An 18,428-nucleotide genomic window follows, 5' to 3' on the forward strand; every position below is an offset into this window, starting at 1 on the left:
GCCTTGTCCGCATTGCACGCAGGGGGATTCTGGTCAGGCTGCGAGTTACTCATCGCCCGCCGAGGGGGTAACGGGGCCCTTGGCAGGGTTTGTGACTAAAATGCTTGGTGAGCCCCATCAGCCGATGCAATGTACGTTCTCATGGTTTCTGACGTTCAGGCGATCTGTGATGAGGAAGTACTGCCTACGTTCAGAGCGTGCTTTTGGATCAGGGTTGAAATACGTGAGCATATGTGTTGTGCATTTTTTAATTAGTGATATCAAAATGATTCAGAGGGTAGGGATGTATTTCTGTAAAAAATATATACCATCTGTACTTTGGTTGAGTTTCTAGATAATGTTTTTGCATATTTTTGGCAGTAAAATTGTTTTACAGTGAAAGTGAAAAAGTGATTTTCAGTGAAATCTATATAATATTTTCTGTAAAAAAAAAGTGTTCCAACAAGATACAGATAAAAAGGATGTGAGTTTAATAGTAACCCTAGTCAAAATACAGCTAAAAAAACCTCCCACAGCTAGATACATGAAAGAGCTCCCCAAGCACGGGTTAGGAATAGGAATGGTATCTACTGAGGAATCCTAACTAGTTTTTCTGTCACCATGAGCAGCCAGCTCAGGACAGACAGTATGGGTTCAATACAGCCAAAATGAAACACCTGGTTTTCTTGCACTTAAAGCACACGAAAATGCTATCAAGATTCTTACTACAAAACAAACACTTTTATAATGGAGAGAATGTGTTAGCTCTAACCAAGTTAAGTTACTAAATGTGCTGCTTAGCAGTGTCGGGTACTTTGAGCTTTGTTTTTAAGGATCGAACTTCGTCAAAGGACACAAGCATTTAAAGCAGCCAAAGCCATGATGAGCCATGACAGAACTGTGGCTGATGGTCACACCATAGGAGTCTGAGAGCTTAATTTCAAGTGTCTTATTAGACATGGCAACAGAAGCAGAATGCAATGAAAAAATAATCAAAAAAAGAGCTAAGTGAAAGGGAAAGGAGTGGGCAAGCGAAGAAGAAGAGGTGGAAAAGAGAATGTAGAAAAAGAGAATGTGAAAGGAAAGATCAAGGAAGAGGCAGAAGACAAGAAAGAAAAGAAATACCTACCAAATATGTTGCTGATCAAGGAAAATATATGGCCAAACCAGAAACTAAATCACACAGTTGTATCTTTTTCCTTTAATTAAGTTCCTTTATCAGCTGTTCTCTCTACGTAGACTACTCACACATTATGGAAAGCATACTCAAGGGAAATAATTAAAAACATGATTAACGCAGCACTGTGACCTTAATTTGTTACTCATTTTCTTGGGAGAAAAAAAAAAAAAACACGAAGGAGCATTATGCTGTTAGGGGAATATTTGGACCACGTGGCTGAGCAGAGCTAGACCTCGAACAGACAGACTTAGCAGTAACCCTTTTATAGACCCAGCTACATATACAGCTACTGGTTAAAAGAGCAGCACTGCTGTGCTGAAGCAGTAGCACTGGATGTGCACTCTTCTGGAGTCAGTGTCCAACCTTCCCTCACTGGCTGGGTGGGTGAGGGTAGAGATGAAAGAAATAGCTGCTCTTGCAGCTGGCTGGGTGCCAATAAATCGCAAATGTAAATTCCCTGTCTCTTACTCAGAGGCGAATTCCACCTGTGCTTTCATGCTGGGAGTTTGCTATGGATTCACATTTTGATTCAAAAGGGTTTTTACAGAGATTTTTTTTTTTTCAGATGGAAAGACATTGTTTTTTAATATTAGATACTTACAGTGTACATAATGTACACAATGTACATTAATGAAGAATGTTTCTTTCTTGCAGTGGTGTTACTACCTGTCTATGTTGTGCCAGAGTTTTAAAGTGGAAGTGAAATCCTTTTGTTGTTGCTTGTTTCTTAGCCAACTTTGGAAAATACTTCATAACTGTTTTTGCCTTCTATTTGAAGACCGCACTTTAAGAACATGTTTTGAACCTTATCAATAGACAGAGAGTTGAAATAATGGCACAAGAGTGCCAACTGGCCACAAGAGTGGAGAAAGAGTGATAGGCGGGAAGGTTCTTGCATGTAATTTTTTTTAAGTATTGAAATATCTTTCATCAAGCTGAACAAGGTCTCTTGGGCATCCATCCCCCTGCCATTTCTTCACAAGTAACAGGGATATGTAGCTACTGCCTTTAATGACTGAGGCCTTGGCAACAGTTGCTTGGGTTGCAGCAGACATCTGACGCATAGAAAATCCTGTCCCATGGTGCATAAATTGATGTTACATGTGAATCAGCTAGGAAAACCCAATCCCAATCCTCTTTATGCTAATTCCAGGATCTGAATTGAGTAGACAGCAAATAGGGAAAAATCTTAACTGCTAGGAATGCTCCCACTGATATGTAGTGGGATTTTTCTATATGGAATTTCTATCTGTGAAGTGGAACAATTAATTCCACAGGCATGAAAGACATCAAAAAAGAGCATGTTTAACTGGTGAATTTGTATCCTCTCTCAAACTAAAAACTCTCTGCCTGAGCAACTCTGGGTATAAAGACAACCCTTCTGTGTAAATTTCTCTGTATCTTCAGGTGCTTTTTCAACCTAGCCATTAACATTATTAAAAACATGTAGTAAAACATTGGTCATTGCCCATACTTATAGACTCCAGCACCTATAAATCTTCTGTCACGCTCTTACCATAATACATATGTTAACCTGATTGTGGCAGACTAGCATTGCTAGCCCAACACAACTGAAATCTGAACATGAATTAATGTGCTCATCTCTGTGGGCCAGGGGAGGGTGAGGAGGTCTTCTAATTTCTTTATCTTTGATGGCTTAAGATAGGCAAGAAACTCACTCCTTACACCAAGGGTCATCGATACGCTCTTTAACATGTACTAATTGTTTCTGTTGCCTAGGGTAAATTTTCTAGGAGCAACAACCTGCACTTGGAAATTTCTATAAACCTGCTAAAACCTTCAAACTGCTTGAGGAGGGAGAAGATATGTATTTAATAATTAGCTAATAAAGAATGTTTCCTGCTCCTTTTCTTGCTACCGCAGACCCACAGCCAGCCAACTTCAGCAGAATTTAATGGCTTACAACTAAGCCACCCATAGGCAAGGTAATTTGGCTTCAGTACTTTCAGTTACCCACAGTTCTTAACAATTACAGAGAAGTTTAGAAATACCCAACAAAGTCCCCAGGATAAGAACTGTGACATGTGCTTCAGTCATGCAAAGATACTGCATTATTTGGATGTTCTTCATTAAAGCAGTGACTGTAATATATTGCAGCCCTTACTGAAAATTACAGAGTGTTTGAAGTGTCTCTGCGATCTCAAGCATTGGTTAGCACAGTAGAAGTTTTATTTAAAATTAACTTGACATAAAATGTACAAGAGTTTTCTAATTTACTACCAAGCCATAATGAAGACAAAACGACCCGCGTGTATTGTCTCTGGGCAAAAGTCATCAGGAAACCTCAAATGGATCTCGAAGCCAAACATCTTCAGAAAACATCATAGAACAAATTCTCAAATGTTTAATAGATGAGCTCAGTTTTGGTTCAAACTGGAGTGCTGCCATGGAAGGCTATGTGCTCTTTAGGAAGGACAGGCTGGGAAGGCGAGGTGGTGGAGTTGCTCTTTATGTGAGAGAGTAACTGGAATGCATGGAGCTCAACCTGGGAGTGGAGGATGAGCGAGTTGAGAGCTTGTGGGTAAGGATTAGAGGGCAGGCTAATGTGGGAGACACTGTGGTGGGTGTCTGCTACAGGCCACCTGACCAAGACGAGGAGCTTGATGAGGCCTTCTATAGTCAGTTGGATGTTGCCTCACGGTCACAGGCCCTGGTTCTCATGGGGGACTTCAACTGCCCCGACATCAACTGGAAGGACAACACAGCCAGGCACAAGCAGTCCTGGAGGTTCCTGCAGAGCATTGATGATAACTTTTTGACGCAGGTTGTGGAGGAGCCGACGAGAAGAGATGGGCTACTGGACCTCGTGCTATCAAACAGGGAGGGACTTGTAGGAGATGTGAAGGTGGGGGGTAGCCTCGGCTGCAGTGACCATGAGTTGGTGGAGTTCAGGATTCAACGAGGAGGAGGCAGGGCTGTAAGTAGCCTTGCGACGATGGACTTCAGCAACAGTGCATCCCTGTGTGTAGGAAGGCAGGCAGAGGGGGCAGGCAACCTGCATGGATGAGCTGGGAGCTTGTGGCAATGCTCAAGCAGAAGGCAGCGGTATACAGAATGTGGAAAAAAGGACAGGCCCCCTGGGAGAAATACAGGAACGTAGTCAGGGAATGCAGAGATGCGACAAGGAAAGCTAAGGCACGGTTGGAACGCAATCTGGCAAGGGACGTTAAAAATAACAAGAAAAACTTCTTCAAATACATTAACAGCAAAAGGAAGATCAGAGAAAACGTGGGTCCGCTGGCGCATGGGATGGGCACCCTGGTTACAAATAACACAGAAAAAGCAGAGTTGCTCAATGCCTTCTTTGCTTCGGTGTTTACCAAGGGCAGCCCTTTAGAGCCTCAGGCCCTGGGGACAAGAGAAGAAGCGGGTGGAGAGGAAGACTCGCCCTGGGTAGAGGAAGATTGGGTCAGAGAGCACCTAAGGAGACTCGATACCCACAAATCCATGGGCCCTGATGGGATGCACCCCAGAGTGCTGCGGGAGCTGGCAGATGCCATAGCTAAGCCGCTCCCCATCATCTTAGAAAGATCCTGGAGAACGGGGGAGGTGCCAGCAGACTGGAAGAAGGCCAATGTCACGCCAGTCTTCAAAAAAGGCAAGAAGGAGGACCCAGGCAACTACAGGCCAGTCAGCCTCACCTCCGTCCCTGGAAAAGTGATGGAGCAGCTCATCCTGGCTGTTGTCTCCAGGCACATGGAGGACAAGAAGGTGCTCAAGAGTAGTCAGCATGGATTCACCAAGGGGAAATCTTGCCTGACTAACCTGATAGCCTTCTGTGATGAAATGACCGGCTGGATAGACGAGGGGAGAGCGGTGGATGTCGTCTATCTCGACTTCACCAAGGCTTTTGACACCGTCCCTCACAACATCCTCCTGGGCAAGCTCCGGAAGTGTGGGATAGATGAGTGGACAGTGAGGTGGATTAGGAACTGGCTGGATGGCAGAGCTCAGAGGGTGGTGATCAGCGGTGCAGAGTCTAGTTGGAGGCCTGTAGCTAGTGGGGTCCCCCAGGGGTCAGTCCTTGGTCCAGTCCTGTTCAATTTATTCATCAATGACCTGGATGAAGGCACAGAGTGCTCCCTCAGCAAGTTTGCTGATGACACGAAACTGGGAGGAGTAGCTGATACCCCAGAGGGCTGCGCTGCCATCCAGAGGGACCTGGACACACTGGACAACTGGGCGGTGAAAAACCTCATGCAATTCAACAAGGCCAAGTGCAAGGTCCTGCACCTGGGAAGGAATAACCCCAGACACCAGTACAGGCTGGGGACCGACCTTCTGGAAGGCAGCTCTGCAGAGAGGGACCTGGGTGTCATGGTGGACAACAAGTTGACCATGAGGCAGCAGTGTACCCTCGTGGCCAAGAAGGCCAATGGGATCCTGGGGTGCATTAAGAAGAGCGTCTCCAGCAGGTCGAGGGAGGTGATCCTGCCCCTCTACTCAGCCCTGGTGAGGCCACATCTGGAGTATTGTGTCCAGTTCTGGGCTCCACAGTATAAGAGGGATGTGGAGCTGCTGGAGAGAGTCCAGCGCAGGGCTACAAGGATGATCAGGGGCCTGGAACATCTGCCCTACGAGGAGAGGCTGAGGGAGCTGGGCCTGTTCAGCCTGGAGAAGAGAAGGCTGAGAGAGGATCTAATCAGTGTCTATAAGTACCTCAAGGGAGGGAGTGAAGAGGATGGTGCTGGTCTCTTTTCAGCTGTGGCCACTGACAGAACTAGAGGTAATGGCCACAAACTGATGCACCAAAAGTTCCACAGGAACTTAAGGAATTTTTTTTTAACAGTGGGGATGACAGAGCACTGGAACAGGCTGCCCAGAGAGGTTGTGGAGTCTCCTTCTCTGGAGATCTTCAAAACCCGCTTGGACGCAGTCCTGTGCCACGTGCTTTAGGTGTCCCTGCGTGTGCAAGGGGGTTCGACTAGATGATCTCTACAGGTCCCTTCCAACCCTAAGCATTCTATGATTCTAATATATGTATCTCCCCTGCACAGGGAGAGAATGAAAGGGATCAATTTAAATAAACCCATGTGTTTTTTAACTGCCTACAACACCCCTGCTTTGGTGCTGTGATGCTGCATCTTTCAATTAATTTTTAGATGAATTCATTTTCAGATTGTAACTTCATCATTCTAGTGGAGTGCAGTTACAAACTAGCAACTTCTTGCTAGAATTAATCCAAAACTTTTCTGATTTTCTTTTATGAACCGTAAAGAATTGTATCTGTATTATATCCATAAGATTTTATATTGAGGTAGTGATAGTCTGTAAATTATTTACAGTAAAAGCAAAGAAAGAGCAAAGCAAAAGAAATGTAGCATCTGATACAATCTTATTTCTAGTTCTTACTACAATTCCATTGTAGACTTGATTTTTAAGAAATACCATATCCTCAAAAAACTTATATGGAATCAAATTAGAAAGTCTTTATGTAACAGTTTAATCAAAAATGGCATGCCAATTCCAATATGGTAAATCATCCAAAATCCATAAATTTATGAAAATAGGAGCTTTTGATGATGTCATTTATCCATTTTTATAGTACTGTTTTGAATAAGTGGGGTAGGTTCCTTATGTTGTTCCAATATCGCGCGTTGTTCCACCAAGTGTTTTTTGAGGGCCCACATTTAATGTGTTACATACAAAAAAACCCTTCCTGAACAGAGGGTTTGATATCTGGGTAGAGATACACACTTTATTTAAATAAAATATGTACTGATGCACTATAAATCAAATCAACACTACTTGCCATTAGGATTATTTTACCCTAGCCATTGAAGATCACTTTGCCAACTTCGAAATTTTTGTTTTGATATGTTAGAGGCTGGGCACGTCCTAACCCCTGAATGGTTACAGAAAAATTCCACTGGCATAATCTAACTGCTTCTGGAAAATAAAATATCCTGCAGATATTTTGGGACTTTTTTGTTTTTGTTGAGCTTTCATTACTGGGAAGAGAGATTTGACATTTAGCTGGACAGCTGGCACTTGCAACAGCTGGGTGCTGTTTCTGTTTTCATGAAAATTGGAAATATTCAATCGTGGATGTAAGTCACTGATAGCATATACAAAGTAGTGATATATTGAATATTTTAGCCGCTGAAGTATCTGGAAACTCCATTCCTGACTAAACATGAAAAATCCTCTGCCAGCCATACAAACTACCTGTGCTTAGGTACAGGAAGAACTTTTCCTGTAATAGCGTCTTCCATTTTGCCTAAATTAAGGCAGCTGATGACCAAAAGCAACTGGAAGGATTATTTCTCTCAGGTTCCCTATTAGGCTGTGTCCAAAAGGAAGAATCAAACATATCTCAGCCAGACTTGGAAGGATAGAAGAATCTGTGACTGGCTGGTCTTGGAAAGTTCAATCAGAGAGACACCTGAGAAATGCTACAGAATATTAATTATTCTATACATCAGATACAGACAACTCAAATTTGGCAACTATCCTGTGTAAAAATTTTACCTGTAGACTCCTCTTCAGAAAGAATAATCTCAACCCTGTTCTTTGTGATTATAAATTACATGGTTTCTGAGGCACTTCTGTACTATAGTGATAAGGTTTTTAAAACAGAAGCACCACCTTCATTCAAGAAATAAGACTTGAGAAAGCTAGTTATTCTGCTTTGAGAGCAGAGTAAAAATAGCATGCAGTAAAATAAGAGTTAAATCACATTCTGTAGAGCGGGGCTGGGAAAAAGTATTAGGATACAAAATAACAAAATATCTTGAAAAACACTGAGTCAAAAGCTGGACATTCACTACTTTTACTAGTAACAAGTAGTAAATTTACTACTAAGTTAAAATAAACAGCTAAATAAGCTATAATCTAAGTAGTTAAATAGCTGAATAGCAGACTCATTTAAGCAAAAGCATAGGAAACAAAGACTTTGTAAAGCAATTTGTTTTTGAAAAAAAAATGAGAGAAAGACTGCAAAGAAGAAACTATAGAAAAGAAACAAGAATTTAATATGCTTTCTGTCTTTAAAAAGATCCACACAAAAGCCAAATTGTCAGTGCTGTATGAATTCCTATCTTTAAGTATGTCATTAATGTTATAAATCCTTTCACTGAATAATTTTAGCTAAACTTTTCAAACCTTTTCCATGCACACTTACCACCTCATGAAAGTCATAGAACTGCTTTTTCACATTTAACGCTAATACCATACTCAGACTAGATTACTGCCATTTGCTAGCTCTCATATGCAAGCACGAAACTGCACTGGCATTTTTGTGGTCTCTCTGTTGTGTTTGAGCAGAGGGGGTATATGCTGGTAAGTCATTTTTTTTCCATCTCTGAAGAGCTGAGCTGAGTGACACTTTGCAGTTTTCGGCAGAAGCCTTCTAGGGGGCTTGTGGAGCATGGAGTGGGGGAGAGGGAGAAGGAGGAAGAGGGTAAAGTCGCACCACAGATTGTCCTGGTGCATGGGACAGGAGGCTGTGGACTCCATCCTTGAGATACTTGAACTTAGGCTTGACAAGGCCTGAGCAATCTGCTCTGTCTTGGACCTGCTCTGAGCAGAGGGTGGACTAGAGACTTCCAGACATCCTTCCAATTTGAGTTACTCTACAATTTCACATTTAGATCTAAGATAGCTACAAGAGGATGAAAGAATGAGTTATGCTGTGGTCTTTAGCGGAAGAACGCAGTCAGCTTAAGAGCTACTGTAAATCTGGGAAAGGTAGTAAAAAAAATGGGAAATTTATTATGTTGGAATGATCAAATGGAAAGCGGAAAGTCTCTTCCCAGCCTCTGTGTTAATAATCAGGAACTTGTAGATTAAATAATTTCTTCTAAGTGGGTCATGTGTTTTTGAAAAGGACATATGAGAACCAGAGAATTAAAGTGACCCTCAATAACACTGAGCTTCTGTATTTTCACTGCCTAAGCACAGTGAAATGTTAGTGATATCAAAAGGCTGAATATAAGTATGGAAAGCAATTCAGTGTTTAAGCTCGTGCTACAACCAATTAAGGGCGCTGGCTATGCAATTGGATCGACATGGGATCTGGGTGCCAGGGCCCTGAGCACATGAGTAGGACCAAGTGGCCCTGACCTGCCTCACCAGAGCCTCCACCAAAACCCCCTGCCCTGTTCCCCAGGCCCAAGACCCCTTTCAGGTCAGACCCTGCCTGGGCTATGTGGTAGCTGTGCTGGCCTCCAACCCCAGCAGTGCTGCAGCCGAGCCTGCCCACAGACCTTGTTGATCCAGACCCAGACCTTGAGCATGTGGACTGACCTCAACCTTATGGCCTGGCCTCTTGACCTGCCTTGTCACTACAGTCTTGTTTGGCAACCACTGGCTGTGTCGGACCCTGACTTGCATTTCTGGCTCTTTCACAGAGATGAGGCAGACCTGAGGCCTCATTTGATGATCTGGACTCTTGGCTCTTCCTGATCACCACCCTAAGGTCTCCCTGCTCTCCTTGCTTAGTGCTGCAGGACTGGGCCCTGCCCTGCGTGCCGTGTTAGTGCGTTCAGCCCCGGGCTCTGTGTCCCTAGGGAGCAGCCAGCCCTCGCTGCACCCTGGCAGTCCGCTGAGGTCTTCTTAACGCCTGAGCCCAGCGCAGTGGGGCCTGGCCAAGGCTGTGTGAGGTCCTGCCCCTACGATTCCTCCAGCCTGAGTGATCAACCTGGTCCTGTGCTCTGATCTCCCCACAGTGTCAAGCCCAGGCTCCTGAGTGCTCCCTCCTCCTACCCGGCCATCTCCAGTGGCTCCTGGGGCAGTCCGCTACGTGGCCTCAAAGGCTCCTCATGCACAACCTGAGCTCCTCCTTGCTTCCCTTCACCCCTCAGCCTCTAGTCTCCCCTTGCTTTGTCCCCTTCCCCATTCCCTATCCCTGCCCTGGCTCTCTGTCTCCTGAAATACCCTACTGGCAACCCACAGTAATGAAATCCCTCTGCAGCAGGTCTGAGCTGAACCCAGACCTCTGAGACACATACAGACTGCTGTCATGGCCCTGATGACACTAACAGACCTGCACGACCAGCCTCACCTAGAGTCCCACACCCACACCAAGGGCTCTGTATAAACTTCCCATCTCTGCCTGAGTTATGTTGTAGAAGTGTCTGCCTCTAGCTCAGCCATGGACAAGCCTGTGCCTGGCCATGGTGACCTGGTGATCTGGGCCCTGACCCCATATACTGACTTCCTGACTTGACCTTGGACCTGTTTCATCGCTTGTGATCACTGGGATGTATCTGCTCCTGGTTACTACCACTGAATTTGGCCTCGACTTGCTTGTCTGGTTTGACCTTGGGCCTGTCTACATCACCAGGGACTTGTCTGATGATCAGGACTCCCGGTTGACCCTCACTACCAGCCCTGGGCCTGCTCTGCTCACCTCGCCTGCGGGCTGGGATTGCCTTCCAGCCTTGTCACTGTGCTGAGCTCCCTTCCCTTAGGGAGCAGCCAGTCCTTGCTCCCCCAACTCTGTGAGCACAGGTTTCACTTACATTAATTCATGAGAACTGTATGGGTTAGAACTAGACTAGTAATTATTTGAAAACCTGTAAGCTTATTGTGATGATTTCCTCTCTTCTGCTGCAAAGACTTGAAACAGTGAACACTGCGAATATTCACTAGTGGGGAAGTGCATTTGATCTTCAGCCAGGTCTTGAAATGTAACAGCCTCTCTGCAATAATGTTCTGCTTATACATTAATTGTTCATTTTTGTGAAATTGTAAAGAGAGAGCGCTGAAAGTAGTTAAAACAGAGACTTTCATGCTGTGGCAATAACTGTATGCTTTTGAAAATCACTGGCACTAGACTTAATTCTTAGACATTATAATTATGCAAGGGCTCATTCTCCATGAGTTTGCTCTAGCTTGTCTTCCCTATTTAATTTACATTATAATATTTTGTACTTTTCTTTTAGGTTTGAATAGGAATATTGTATTAGGCAGGCAGGTGATTAGATTCTAATCTCTAATGCGGTTCCTGTAATTCCACCAATTCTGGTAGACTTACTAGGATTTATTATAACTTAACTGCAATTAGATTTTTTTTTGATCTTAGGATTTTAAATCCATAAATTTACTATTTTTTTTCTGTTAGATTGGAAATTAATGGATGCTGTGGCTTTACTCTTTATTTTACAAGTACATTTCAGAGCCATAATGTCAGCATAGTAACACTATTTGCATCATCCTGATGTTGGCAGGTGACTTTTAGGAAATAAGGGAGAGATCTTTGGTGAACAAAAGGCATTTACTAACCTGGTAAGCACGATGCTTACTCTCTAAATGCTTGCATTATCTTTGTTCCTGATAAACAAATAGAGACACATTTACTTCTTCATATTTTATATCATTTGCTTAATCTGTGCTCTTTTAGTAGTGTATTCCCCTGTACAACCAATTGACAATTTTGGTAACTCTAGTAGTTCAAAAAATTCATGTTGAAACATCACACGAATAGCAGAGTAAGTAGTTGCCAAAATGAACTAGTTAGAGAGCTGAATCATACTGGATGTAAAACTTCAAGTTAATTGAGTAATTAATTCAGAACAATATATGGAATATAAGGATTATATCCATAAGGTTTTATATTGAGGTAGTGATAGTCTGTGCATTATTTAAAGCAAAAAAAAAAGCATTTGATATAACATAATCTTATTTCTGGTTCTTGCTACAATTCTATTATAGAGATGTCATTTTTAAGAAATGTGTGTAACACACATAAAGTATATACAGTATATACCTATATACAGTATACCTATATAAAGTATATACCTATATACAAAGTACACCGTTGCACTAGTACACCCGCACACACACTTGCCCACAAACATAGTCTGTACTTAAAATGCTGTAATAATGTCTAGCCATTTACTCAGACATAGTACAGTTGAATTTGCTCTCTCTATTGTAATTTATGGTCTACTTGCATTCTGTTTTTTTTTTTATATACTATGCCCTACATTTCAACGTGTTTTTTTTTATCTATTTAATCATTAAAAAAACCCTGTGAACACATAACATCTCAATCTGATTTAACATTTTGGCCTTCTATCTTGGAGAGAGATTCAGCAAGCCGTAAACACAAAAATAATGGCAAAAGAATAATGTTCAATATAGTAATTATTTTGTCCTCTTAAGATAGACTTGATACTCCAAGTTCATCTATACTTCAATATGTTAATATATACCGCTATATATGTTAGTTTGGAGCTTTTGCAGTGAGCTTACATTATTTTCTATTCATAATATTTAAAGTTCTAAGAAAACAAGAAGGAAAATATGTCAGTGTCACCTTTCGTTGAAATCTGGGGGTGTAAGTTTTCTGTGCTTCCTCTTCTGTACTGCGTTTTTGGCTGCCTACCATCTTCTTTAATGTGCTTCTCTTGCGCTTGTCTCTGCAGCTACCACACTTTCCTTGAAGGAACCTTGAGTTGCTTTGAGCTGCGCAGTGAAATTCCCTCTTCTGGTATTCAAAAGACAACTGAGCAAAGGTCGTGCCAAGTGTTCTTGTATGACTGCTCCAAGGGAAGTTAAAGTCAGCTAAAAGTAATCTGCTGTGATAAAGCCATTTAGCAAAGGAAGTCCCAAATCTTGCTGTACTATTTTCCTCTTCCAAAGCATGTTCTGTTCTCCTCCGCCCCTTTTTCTTTTTCTTCTTGCAGAATTTAAATATTTGTTATGGGAGGCTCTAGAAAACAAATGCATTCTTGTTATGATCAGAGATGAATGTCAGGATTGAATCAACATTTGTTAAAAAGGCTTTTGTTTGACCTGCACTGTCCCACACTGGAGCTATGACAACAATTTCAGCTTGATAAATTAACTGTGTCATTGTGTACTGGCTCAAATTATAGCATCACTTGAATGACAAACGCTCCACTGTCTGCATGACAACTGACAAAGCATATTGTTTTATTTTAACAACAACAAAAAATGTCCATTCAAGATACTGAACTATTTGAAGGAACAACAGCTGGGTATATATGAAATGCAGTACCACCTCTTACTCGAACTGAACAGTTTTGTGACATTGCTATTTTATATATATATATATATTTTCCATCATATCTTAAGAAAATGGAGTAATTTTGAATTTGAATCCCACATCACACTCAGCGATGTGATCCTTATCTTGGATACGTAATTTAAATAGCAATGGATACACTGGGGAAGGTATGTGTGCGCCAAGGGGAAGGCCGTGCGTAAGTCAGGCATTCTGCTTAGAGCTGCCAGCGTTTCTAAGGATGTGGGTATGCTGTAGTGAGGCTGACCTAGCAGGCAGTTACTGCTGGAAGGGGTAGGCTCATTCCCTTGGGAAGAGCTGTTCGGCTCCTGGAGGGGTTGTGGGCACAGGTCTGCCTCTTCTGGCAGCAGCGAGTTGCTATGGCGTTTTTTTCTGGTCCCGTTTAAGGCTGCACAGTATAGTGTCAAGAACCAGGTAAATAAAAGAAGATGTAAGGATCAGCATCTCATAGTTTTTTATTTCTCACAATTACCAAAGTTACAAAGTAACCCTTGTGGAAAAGGAAAACACTAGTTTCAGAATCACACACACGCACACAGAATCTCTCTTCTAGATGTTTGGAAATAAAACAGTCATCACCTTCTGGCCAAACAGTACTAGCTAAGACAACACCTGTGATGATGGAGTCCTATTCGCCCTCCAACAGTTCTGCAGTCAGGTGCTACCTGCCCTTGTAAGCAGGTACCCCATGCAGCGCTGCAGGCCTGGGGCAGTGGCTGGGGAGCTGTGTGGCAGAAAAGGACCTGGGAGGGCTGGTTGGCAGCCAGCAGAACACAAGCCAGCAGTGGCCCAGGTGGCCAGGAAGGCCAACAGCCTCCTGGCTTGTGTCAGGAACAGTGTAGCCAGCAGGACCAGGGAAGCAATCGTCCCCCTGTGCTCGGCACTGGTGAGGGTGCACCATGAATGACGTGTTGGGCCCCTCACTACAGGAAAGACCTGGAGATGCCGTGTCCAAAGGAGGGCAGTGAAGCTGGTGAAGAGGCTGGAGCACAGACCTTATGAGGAGCAGCCGAGGGAGCTGGGGTTATTTAGTCTGGAGGAGGCTCAGGGGAGACCTTATCGCTCTCTACAACTACCTGAAAGGAGGCTGCAGTGAGGTGGGGGTCAGTCTCTTCTCCACAATAGCTACCAATAGGACAAGAAGAAATGGCCTCGAGTTGCCCCAGGGCAGGTTCAGGTTAGACATTAGGAAGGATTTCCACACCGAAAGAGTGGTGAAGCATTGGACCAGACTCCCCAAGGAAGGGATGGAGTCACCGTCCCTGGCAGTGTTCAAGAAACATGTGGATGAAGCATTTAGGGACATGGCTTAACAGGCATTGGAGTGATGGGTTTACAGTTGGACTCGATGATCTCGAAGATCTTTTCCAACCACAATCCATGATTCTACGATTTTAAGGTGTGTGTCACAACCCTAAAGGTAATTAATCTATCCTCTAATGAGAAGCACTTTTCCGTAAGTTCTGCACATGAAAGTGGTAAGCACCTTAGGTAGTGACTGATAGATACCGATGTTATCTGAAAAAAGGCCCAAACTTCTCAGGGTTTCACAGATTTCTTAATTTAATAGGTGAACTATATATTTACACATAAATTATATGTATATTTCATTTATATATTTTATCTATAGTCTAAACAATATAGTTAATGTAATTATATATTGTAATCATTATTTCTCTTTATATTTTAAGACAGGAGACTCTTACAGCTTCAGTTCTCTTAACTCAGGCTTGTAAATACTAAAACCCGTAATTTTCCCGCAGCACGAACCCTCGCTTCTCCCTTCGCCCTTGGCGCATGTGAGTGAAGGCGACTCCCCCACCACCACCCAGGGCCCGACGAGCCGAACAACCTCCGCCCTCGCTCCCTCCGCACAACGCGGGGCCAGCGCGGAGGCAGCCGAGCGCCTTCAGCGGGGAACAGGCCCAGCCCCCGCGCGCTGCTCCCGCCCCGCGGCTGCCCCACGGAACCGGCCCCGCTGCCGCCGGCCTCGCCCAGGAAGGGCCTGCGCGGCGCCCTTCCCGCGCGCGGCTCACGGCGCGGTGCCCGTTGCGGCGCCCGTTACGGCGTCCGTTACGGTGCCCGTTACGGTGCCCGTTGCGGTGCCGGTGCCGCCGCGCTCCCTCCCCTCCCCTCCCCGCAGCGGCCGGGACTCCCGCGCCGCCGCCGCCCGCGGATCCCGCCCCCGGCGCGGACGGCCCCGCCCCCGGCGCGGGGGGGCCGGAGGCGGGCGCCGCCGCGGCTCCTGATTGGCTGCGACGGCGGCCGGCGCTCGCGGCGCCCCGCTCTCGCGCCACTTTCGGGAGCCTTTGGCGCCAGCGGCGGCGCGCGCGCCATGGCGCAGAGCGGCGCGGCGGGGCCGGGCGGTGAGGCCCGCGCGGGAGCCCGGGCAGGGCGGGACGCGGCGGCGGCCGTTGGGCGCGGCGGGAAGCGGCGGGCCGGCGCGCGCCCGTGTTCGCGCGCGGCGGGGGTGGGAGCGCCCCTCCCCTCCCCCCTTCCTCCCCAAACCGGCTGTGGGGCGCGGGGCCCCCCGGGCTCCTCGGCGGCCGCCGCTGCCGCCTCGGCCCGCGCGCTGGCGGCGGGACTGGGGGCAGAGGAGGGCTGGGCTGGGCTTGCCCTGCACCGGGGCGCGCGCGTGTGGGGGCGCGATTTATTTATGTGCCTATTTACTTATTATTCGACTTCAGAACCATTTAGAAGCTTAGGATGGCTGTGGCAGTGTCTTTAAAATAATAAATAAAATAAAGACATGCTCCCCCCCTTTCCCCATGCACTTTGGTTAGGTGCAGGCCCGCCGCGGTGGCCTGTGCTGTGCCCACCCCGGCTGACTCGCCCCGGGTTGTCCCCAGCTCGGTGGTGCGAGCGGAGCGGACTCTCCCGAGCTAAACACCCTCTGTTTACCCTCCTGCCCGGTTCTCCCAGAAAATGGAAATGCCCTGGCCGTGTGCAGCCAGGGTTGTGTTTGCAGAGTCTCCCAAGAGCAAAATGGCATTTCTTTAGGCCCGGTATTTCTGTGCCACCTTGGGTGCTTCCTTCCAGCTATCTCGAGGAATTAACCGAGGGGCCTGCCCTGCCTGCACCAGTGCAGCCAAAGCCCCGCGTCCTAGCAGGGCTCCGTGTGCCTGGCACGGCTCGCAGGAAATCCTCCTCTCCTGCCTAGCCCTGAGCAATCCAGGTTGTTGTTGCTCGGGCTCAGCGTGCGCTTTAGGAGCAGCCTGACCCCCTTCCTGCTGCCAGGAGGGCCTGGCCTGCCCCTGTGGGGCTCCGGGGGGCTCGCCGGGCCCGCGCGGAGCGGCCGCTCTGGCAGCCGGTTGATGGTGCCCGCGCGGGTGTCGTGGAGGAGGCGGCCGCGCGCCCGGAGCGCTGGAGCTGCGTGGGAAGCCCCGCAGCGGCGCGGGCCCTGCGCCTGCTGCCGAGTTGTCATGGAGACCTGCAAAATGCGGGGAGCCGGGAGATTCCTGGCGGAAGGTGGGGGGCATCCGGCTCGGAGAGCGGGTCATGAGATCCGAGAGGAGCTGTGGGAACCTGGGAGGCACGCGTGCACATATATATGTATTTCCGCACATTTTTTTGGTTTCCAAACTTATTGAGCGTGACCTGTCACCAAGCCTGTCTGTGCTCTGTAACGCCCTGAGACCGCGTCCTCATTTTAATTGCAGAATTGGCTTATCAAGAACAATCCGTGACGCTGCTTATAGCAGAGGGTACAACACATGTTAAGCCCTTCTCATGTAAATCTCTGTTTAGAATTTAGGTAATGCAGGGAACATCTATCAGTGCCTTGCTGAACGCTTAGCTGCCAAACACAGCAGCAGTTCATTGCTAAACTTATTTTTCTTGTTTTTTATTAATTTCAGCTATGGCCGAATCTGAAAGTTTTGCTACATCCCGTTCAAGACGTGAGAAAAGGTCTAGAAGAGGTCATCAAGAAGCCCTGGAACGTCTGAAAAAAGCCAAAGCTGGTGAAAAAATAAAATACGAGGTGAAAATGTCCTGTCTCCTTAATAAAAAATTAATTTGGGGAATATTAATGTATGAGCTGAGGTGCTTCATACCCTGTATATGCATCTAAAATCATAGGAAGTGAAAATTTGCCTTTCAGGTCACTTTTTTTTTAATGAGATATGTATTTTAGAATAAAGCTCTAGTTGGTTTGCTACTTTCTGATATCACACCTTTGTTTCTTTCTCTTTTCAAAACTAGTTGTAATAACTGCAAATCAAACATACATTGAATCACTTGATAGCTAACCCACAGTTAAAGACTAACCATTAGAATTTCATTGCTTAATTGATAGATAACAACTACTTTTCTAAAAAAACTCCAAATGATTTTAAGTTTCAAATGATTTTCAGTTGTCAATATCTGACAAAAAGCTTTGATATTATTATACCATGTTTCCACAAAGAAAATGAAATTTGAGTACTGAACTGACAGAAGTACCATTTGGCAATGAATTTAGCCAACTGGATAGCAGTGCCCAGAGGAAATGACTTCCACATTGAAGTGGGTGAGCCTGAAGAAGCTTGGAACGGTCCATAAGAGGCAGATTTATCCTGAGATGCAGGAGAGCCTCTTTACCATTGTTGTTGGGCATTTCAAATCACCTTCCTTTTCTGCTTGAGAATGGAGCCAAAGGTCAGAACTCTCCATTGACAGGGTTTAGATTTTGATCATGTGAAATATGCAATGAAGCAAGTCCATTTCTAGTGAAATCTTTGCCAGTGTTTCAGTGGAATTTGAGCCTCAGTGTTCTGTGATCATTTGAAAAACTGAGAGCAGATCTTTTGTCATTGCCAAAAAATAAACTTTGACTGAGTGAAAAACTGCATTTGCTATTTGTGGGCAATTTAATGGTGTAGGAAGTTCTGGAGTTCTCAGGAGGTTCTTGCCAATAACCAAAATTAATGTATATTTTGCATTAAATACTAACAGTTCTTATATCAATACTTAACTCTAGGTTGAGGAGTTCACAGGTGTTTATGATGAAATAGATGAAGAGGAATACTCCAGGAGGGTCAGAGAGCGGCAGGATGATGACTGGATTGTTGATGATGGTAAGTTAAGCGTCATCAGCAGAGTTATTTTAATTCTATCATTACAAGCTCAATAGGGTTTCATAAATTTCATGTTTTGAGGTAAATTATGTTTCAGTGCATTCCTGAAGTTATTTTATTAGGTACAAAAATGATGAGGTTTTATATGGCATTGAGTCTTACGCACTCTTCTCTTAAGGATGTATTAGGATAGTGG

General features: G+C 45.2%; 1 protein-coding gene across 1 annotated transcript in view; it reads left to right on the forward strand.

Moving 5' to 3' along the window:
* The first annotated feature begins 17,025 nt into the window (after positions 1-17,025).
* POLA1 (DNA polymerase alpha 1, catalytic subunit) overlaps positions 17,026-18,428 on the forward strand; it is a 193,280-nt gene continuing 191,877 nt past the window's right edge. The window contains exons 1-2 of the mRNA XM_088532762.1: positions 17,026-17,157; positions 18,136-18,232. Coding sequence (XP_088388888.1) covers positions 17,035-17,157; positions 18,136-18,232 — 220 coding nt within the window. The 5' untranslated portion in view covers positions 17,026-17,034. The remainder of the gene's footprint in view (positions 17,158-18,135; positions 18,233-18,428) is intronic.

The sequence above is a fragment of the Tinamus guttatus genome, unplaced genomic scaffold (assembly GCF_059628265.1).
Source record: "Tinamus guttatus ecotype Peru unplaced genomic scaffold, ASM5962826v1 Tinamus_guttatus_pri_ptg000470l, whole genome shotgun sequence".
NCBI lineage: Eukaryota > Metazoa > Chordata > Aves > Tinamiformes > Tinamidae > Tinamus > Tinamus guttatus.